We start from the raw sequence: 8,341 nt of genomic DNA, 5'->3' as shown, positions 1-8,341 counted from the left end.
TAGTAGCTTTTTATTTTAATTGTTGTAAGCTGTTTTGGGTTGGTATCATTAAAATTAGGCCCACAGCCCATTTGCTAGAAACCCTAAGAGTATTTATATCCTTTGTATGTGCTGATGCTTTCATGAAGAAAAGTTGATTTTTATCTTATTGTCTTTTAATGCTTTTCTAGATCTAGGGTTATTGAACACATATCTATCATTGGTGCTTTCCTTTACCTTTCTCAAGACCTCTCATGGCTCCTCCAAAGCCACCAAACCCATCTTCTAAAGATATTTTAGAAGAAGCTTTACAAATGTCCTCATTACACTTAAATAATGCTATGGCTGAAACACAAGAGCAAATGGATGTAAGATTTGCTCAAGTTCATGAAGATATTGCCAAACAAGTGGGTCAGCTTCATACAAGGTTAGAGAATGACAAAATTGAGGAAGAGTCAAAATACCAAGCTCTTATGGCAGCTCTGCAGAAAATTTCCCTTCAAAAAGAACTACAACCTGCTATTCCTACTCATTCTGCACAGGCTGGTGGCAGCACATCAGGTATACAACCCTCTTCTTTATCTTTTGGATCAACCACTTTAACCCATATGACCACACCCACCCATTCACCCATTAATCACACAGCTACACCAACCCATTCTATTGTCCGCCCACCAGCAACCCACACATTCACACCCGCTCAGCCCACGATCCCTATACACCCCCATTCTGTCGCGGTACACCCCCTTTTATTCCTTATCAACCATACACCCCCCAATCTGCTTTTGCCCCTTTTCCCCCAACTGACCCTTATCATCAGCTGGCCCACATACCCCCTTACCACCTATTCGCTCTCCCAAACTGGACTTACCATTATTTGATGGATCTAATCCCTTAGAATGGTTATTTCAGGCTGATCAGTTTTTTAGTTTTTATAACCTCCCACCAGAAAATCGTTTATCTTTGATTTCTTTTTATATGAAGGGTGATGCATTAGGGTGGTTTAAATGGATGCATCAGAATCATTTGTTAACAGATTGGATTTCTTTCACAAGAGCATTAGAATTACGTTTTGGTCCCTCTACTTTTGAAAACCATCAAGCTGAATTATTTAAATTAAAGCAAACAGGGTCTGTTATGGAATACCAAACAAAATTTGAACAGCTTGGAAATCAAGTGGTGGGACTACCACCGTTGGCAATTTTAAACTGTTTTATTTCGGGGCTGAACACAGAAATCCAGCATGAATTAGCCATCCAAAAACCCACATCTATTTCCCAGGCCATTGGACTTGCAAAATTAATTGAGTCTAAACTCAATGAATCCAAACAAAAGTTCATCAAACCATACTCAACTACTTATCCAAAACAAATTTCTACACCCCCAAACACCCAGAATTTTAAACCACCACCCCTTTCAAATCAGCCCACTAATGCCATGCAAAAAAACCCCACCCCACAACAACCCAGATTCCCTATCCGAAAACTCACCCAGGCCCAACTTCAGGAGAGACGAGCCCAAGGCCTTTGTTTCAATTGTGATGAAAAATTCATCACCGGACATAAATGTTCTACAAATAGATTTTTCATACTATTGGCTGACGAAGAAGGAGTGATGCCTGAACCAGAATGTGTAAACATGGAGGAACATTCTTTAGAGACAGAATTAAATGACACTTATTTTCAACTATCCCCCCAAGCTCTAACAGGTCACTATCATCCACAAACACTAAAATTCAAAGGGAAAATCCATGGTTTATCCGTGATGGTTTTAGTTGACACGGGTAGCACTCACAACATTATGCAGCCTCGCATTGCTCAACACTTAAACTTACATACCACCCCAATCAACCAATTCTCGGTTATGGTTGGAAACGGTTCTCACCTTCAATGTGAGGGAATTTGCAGCAATGTTCAAATCCTACTTCAAAATAAACCCTTCACCTTGCCCTTTTATTTATTACCTATCGAGGGTGCTGATATTGTTTTAGGAATGGCTTGGCTTCGAACCCTTGGCCCAATACAAGCAGATTTTTCAATTCCCTCCCTCACCTTTCAACATCAAAACACACCCCTAACCCTCACAGGCGACACCAGCTCAACACCCACAAATACGACTTTCAACCAACTCCGCCATCTTATTCATATTGATGCCATTGCGTCTTTCCACTTATTACTCATGGAACCCATCCACAACCTATCTCATTCAACTATACCCACACCTTCGAACTCACCTAACAAAAAACCCTTTCCTGCCCCACTTACCAAACTTCTAACTAGATTTCAATCTATTTTCCAACAACCAAAAGGCCTACCCCCATCTCGCCAGCATGACCATCACATAAATCTCTTACCAAATACACCACCTATCAATGTGAAACCTTACCGTTACCCACATACAAAAAAAGAGGCCATGACAAAAATGATACAAGATATGTTACAAGAAGGAACAATCAGACCTAGCACTAGCCCTTTCTCATCCCCGGTGTTATTGGTCAAAAAGAAAGATGGAACTTGGAGATTTTGTGTGGATTATAGAGCATTAAATGCAGTGACAGTAAAAGACAGATTTCCCATTCCCACTATTGATGAGCTACTAGATGAACTTAATACAGCTTCCATTTTTTCCAAGATAGACTTGTGTTCAGGATACCATCAGATCAGATTAGCATCAGAAGACACGCATAAAACAGCTTTTCGGACTTTTGATGGGCATTACGAATTCCTTGTAATGCCTTTCGGCCTCACTAATGGGCCAACTACCTTTCAATCAGCTATGAATGACTTACTCCGCCCCTTCCTAAGAAAATTCGTACTAGTTTTCTTTGATGATATTTTAATTTACAGTGCTAATTTTCAGGATCATCTAACACATTTGCAGGTCATTTTTGAGTTATTAGCAGAGCAACATTTTTTTGTGAAACTATCTAAATGTGTTTTTGCAGCAAGTCAGATTGAGTATTTGGGACACATTATTTCCAAAGGCGGAGTAGCTCCGGATTCGGAAAAGGTGAAAGCCATATTGGATTGGCCAACACCACGTTCACTCACGACACTCAGAGGTTTCTTAGGCCTTACCGGTTTTTATCGCAGATTTGTTAAAGGTTACGCCACACTCGCCGCTCCCCTCACCGATTTGTTGCGTTCCACTACTTTCAAATGGAGTACAGAGGCAGCTAAGGCCTTTACAGAATTGAAAGCAAAAATGACCGACATGCCGGTTCTTGCTCTACCGGATTTTACAAAAGAATTTACAGTTGAAACCGACGCTTCTGGTGTGGCCATTGGTGCGGTTCTTTCTCAGGAGGGTCATCCTATTGCATTCTTCAGTAAAAAGATGTGCCCACGGATGCAATCATCGTCAGTGTACGTTAGGGAAATGTTCGCCATCACCGAATCTGTCAAGAAATGGCGTCAGTACCTCATTGGTCAACGGTTTCATATATTTACAGATCAAAAGAGCCTCAGAAATCTGTTGCTTCAACGCATTCAGACACCGGAACAAGAAAGATGGACAGCAAAATTGCAAGGGTTTGATTTCGAGATCTCATACAAACCTGGAAAATCGAATTGTGTTGCGGATGCGTTAAGCAGAAAGTTCGAACCGGCACCAGCAACATTTTTTGCCCTCTCATCTCCACTTCCAGACTTACTGCAAACCTTGAAGCTGTTTTACAAACATGATACGGTGGGTCAGAATTTCACTCAGTTAGTCAATCAAAATAATCAAAACGATTACAGTATGAACCAAGGTTTATTGTACTACAAAAACAGACTCTTCATACCAGAAATTGCAGATTTGCGAAAGCAAGTTGTACGAGAGTTTCATCAGACACCAACAGCAGGTCATTCCGGCGTCAGAGCTACTTTAGCCAGATTGAGTTCTTCATTTTGTTGGCCAGGCATGTACCTCGAAGTGAAAAACATGGTTAAACAATGTTCTATATGCCAGCTTAATAAATATGACACACAGAAAAAGAAAGGTTTGCTGCAACCTTTACCGATTCCGAACAAAGTATGGGAAGAAATCACAATGGATTTTATTACACACTTACCTAGTTCTTACGGTCACACGGCCATTTGGGTAATTTGTGATAGACTGACAAAATACGTTCACTTCATTCCTCTACCAACCCATTTCTCAGCAAAAGATTTGGCTAACAGGTTCACAGTGGAGATTTTTCGATTGCACGGAAACCCTAAAACAATAGTCTCTGACAGAGACCCTTTGTTCTTGAGCAAGTTTTGGAAAGAGTTCTTCAAGAACCAAGGGACACACCTGCAATATAGTACGGCTTATCATCCAGAAACAGACGGGCAAACGGAAGTAGTAAATCGCTCAGTTGAAACATACTTACGCTGTTTTGCTGGAGAGCATCCTCGCACTTGGCATAAGTTCCTCCATTTGGCAGAATACTGGTATAACACGACGTTTCATTCAGCAATACAGATGTCTCCTTTCAAAGCGCTCTATGGCCGTGACCCTCCAAACATCTTAGACTATGTCAAGCAGACGGTTTCGGATGGCACTCTGGAATTAACACTACAACAACATCAACAGATTCTGAGTGAGTTAAAAATCCACTTGAAGAAGAGTAGAATAGCGATGGAGAAACAAGCGAATACGAAGCGAAGAAATGTTACCTTTGTGGAAGGAGACTGGGTCCTGTTGAAACTACAACCGTATCGTCAGACCACGGTTCAACATCGCTCATCTCAGAAACTTGCACAACGATATTTCGGTCCTTTTCGCGTGATCAAACGAACAGGAACCGTCAACTATCTCTTGGATCTACCCTCTTCCTCTCGCATCCACCCTATCGTCCACGTATCTCTGTTGAAAGCATACCATGGTGTCCAACCACCGACTGAAGGTCACCGTCTTCCATTACCAGACTTCATCGACTTTGAGCGCACCACAGATCTGCAAAAAGAAGAAGACAACAAGACAAGGTTACTACAAGGTAGCAAATGGGGAAACAAATCTTGTCCAGAATACACTCACACCATACCGTCGCAGAAACTACAAGCCGGAGCCACCGATGGAAGGATGAAAGACAAAAAGGGAGAAGGGAGAACTCAAAAAGAAAAAGAAGTTTTCAAAGAAAAAGAGTTTGGGGTCTCACAGAATCCGCATCTTGGACAAAATGAACAAACTGCGGTGTTAAGTAATACAAATGAAAGTGCAAGAGACATGGGTACTTTAACTCTGAAAGATTCTCACGCCAAACAAGTACTTTCGGTTCCCAACACAACCCAACATGCAAACCGCCAGATGACTGCCACGTCTCCACCTTTGCTGCGATCTCCACGGTCCAAGATGCAAGCCAGCTGTATTCCTCTTTCTCAATTTAAATCTCAACCACTTTCCCACGTGACTGCCTCGGATACCCAAAGGCACAAGGCTCAAGACAACTTTACCCAGGATTCGCGCAGACCCTTATCTCTTCAGCCAGCATCCTCACCGTCCATCACGATTTCTCCATCTGTTCTGCTGCCTTCGCACGCTATCCAACCAGCAGTGCCTCTAGACATTTCTCTTCCACAGACTTCAACGGCTAATTGCCAAATGGATCAGCATATTGGGCTTCCTCCAAATGGGCTTCAGAAGTATTCTTCCAAGTTGAACCTTGAGGACAAGGTTCTCATTGGGCCCGGGAGTAATGTTAGGCCAACCAGAATTAAAAAGAAACCTTTTTGGCTGAATGAATTTTATAATTAAATAGTAGCTTTTTATTTTAATTGTTGTAAGCTGTTTTGGGTTGGTATCATTAAAATTAGGCCCACAGCCCATTTGCTAGAAACCCTAAGAGTATTTATATCCTTTGTATGTGCTGATGCTTTCATGAAGAAAAGTTGATTTTTATCTTATTGTCTTTTAATGCTTTTCTAGATCTAGGGTTATTGAACACATATCTATCATATTATGTACAAATATTGAAACAATTATTAATATTATATTTCCGTAACAATATCCTCTAAGACATTCTACTTGAAAATCACTTACAATCGAAATAGAATATTACTTACGTATTCATGAACTGAATTATTATTTTATTATAATATACATGCTTCAATCATTGAAACACCAATGTGCTTTGCTTTAATAAGGTTCATATATCATGTTTCAAGTATATATATTTATGCAATGTGTGCTTCCTGGATCTTATAAATCAATTGGGTATAAAAATAAGAATATCATGTGATATAGAAAGCACCTTTGTAGGTAAAAAAAATGCTTATTATTATATTATATTATAATTTTATATTAAGATTTTGATATTATAATTTTCACAAACTCTAATTTCTATAAAAAACAATAAGAACGTATTCGGATTCTTGATATAATTTTTTCTCGTGTTTAAAATATTGTATCTATGACATAATAATTTATTCATTGATACTTAAAACTGAAGTCTCGGTAGTCATTATTCAAAATACTTATAAGATTGTTAGAAAAATTAATTTAAACTAAATAGTTCGAGGCTAGAATCCAGAACGCAATCACTTTTATTTCAAGCATTCTCAAATGTATTAGAGTTGAAACACATGAATACCTAAGATAATTCAGCCTATAATCGAGTTTGCACAATTTGATGAAAACTCGAATGTAGGGAAGAGAATCTGAAATTTTAATGAAGAGGATGCACGTTTTTTGTTTTTGTGATTTCAGAATCTGGAATGACTAATTTATTGGCCAAGTTAATGTTATTTCAAAAGGTTGCAATCCCCGATAAAACACACACTCTCAGCAACACTTTTACCAAATGTTGCACTGTTTCGCCTACAAAAACACTTTTATCAAATTTTGTACTTTTCCGCCTACATCAAAAGTTCATAAGTGTTGCCTATTCTGACAGCATTCTGCAACATTTTACGAATCGTTCTATTTTTGAATTCAAAATACAAACAACCTAATGCAACACTATACAAAGTGTTATCTATTTCTACATTAAAAAAATAACCCTCACATGCTTATTTTCTTGTCATTTTTGGAACACACCCATAGTGATTAATTATTATTAATTACAACAAATGATAGTGACAACTAGGGAGTTGAACCTGGCCCAAGAAATGTAAGCATGAAAAATAAAAGAAAAGATAAAAAAATGGTAAAATTAAAAAAAAAATCAAACAAACAAAACGGTAAGAACTAGTCAGGGTATCATACTTAACCAATAACCCGAAGATCCAAGAACCAATCATTTAGTGTAATTATCCATTAAATCTGTAGTTCGACAAAATAAATGTATTTGTACAGAATTCCTCATAGATGAAATGAGTAAGAGTATCCCACAATAAGAAATCACAACGCATGACCATGATTACACATTTATTTGCACACTTATTTCCTTCTTTGTATATGTGAGTAAAGGGCATATCTACTTGGAGAATCTTATAGTTTAACCATCTATTTATGATTTCCTAAGGTATTAGTCATTCTTTTGAGGCATTGAATGACAATTCGAGAGTCACTTTATATCAAAATAGTATTTCAACCTTTTAGGTGCTCATGCTTTGGTGTTATCCTAATGGAAATGAGCTCATCTTCCAAAATATTAACCTCTCCTAGATTCACAGAGAATCTTCCTAAGAAATAATCATGATAGTCTTAGTGATTTCCACACCCACTGTTGAAACCTCTTTGATAGTTTCATCCATATTTATTTTCGTCCACATCATCGTCCACAATACCATTGTGATTTTTGGCGCATTTCTATATCTTCTTTAAATTTGTAGGTTATCTAGAATTTTGTGTTTATTTAGTTGATTCTGTTTAGAATTTCGATAACAAATAGCTAATCTTAGTAAGGGATAATATATTGCTCAACGTGATGTATGTACTAGTCTTGCGGATATTGAAGCGCATGTCATTACGAGCAAACTAGATCATTGAATCGTGTGACTCCCATCTACAATAATTGTATCCTTAATTTTGGGATGCCAACCCAGGGTAGCCATATACAAAAGATCTTGTACTATTGTCGGTAGGGTTTGGAAACTAAATTTTCGAGTTAACTCTTTCCATATACCCGCAACAAAGGGACGTTTGAATAGTATGCGCGTAAAAGTTTCAATTTGTAAATCGTAGAGCGCACTCCTTGAAACTGTAATGCAACCCCTTTTTCTTATATTGTCATTATAAGGTATCTTTGTGTGAATAAGTCGCCAAACTATGAAGGTTTCAAAAAGGATGATGAAAAGTTTTCCATTATAGATTTTCCCACTCAAGTGAGTTCTTGTCTTGTGAAAGGAAGTGATTTGTGTCTTTGGCCATTAAAATCCCATTTCTAGAATGAGTCTAAACTAGGTCATCCTAGGATCTATATCCTGGTGATTCTATGAACATTATTCGCAAATTT

The 8,341-nt window shown here is 38.3% G+C and overlaps 1 protein-coding gene across 1 annotated transcript; it reads left to right on the top strand.

Annotated features, from left to right (window-relative positions):
- The first annotated feature begins 233 nt into the window (after window positions 1-233).
- Window positions 234-5,700, top strand: LOC131628770 (uncharacterized). The gene is made up of 2 exons (XM_058899590.1): window positions 234-540; window positions 878-5,700. Exons 1-2 carry the CDS (start codon window positions 234-236, stop codon window positions 5,698-5,700), a joined length of 5,130 nt encoding a protein of 1,709 aa, XP_058755573.1.
- Window positions 5,701-8,341: the final 2,641 nt, after the last annotated feature.

This window comes from Vicia villosa, unplaced genomic scaffold (assembly GCF_029867415.1).
Source record: "Vicia villosa cultivar HV-30 ecotype Madison, WI unplaced genomic scaffold, Vvil1.0 ctg.000477F_1_1_3, whole genome shotgun sequence".
In the NCBI taxonomy this organism is placed as follows: Eukaryota; Viridiplantae; Streptophyta; class Magnoliopsida; order Fabales; family Fabaceae; genus Vicia; species Vicia villosa.
The sequence above is the reverse complement of the archived record's forward strand: the minus strand, read 5'-3'. Positions and strand labels throughout refer to the sequence as shown.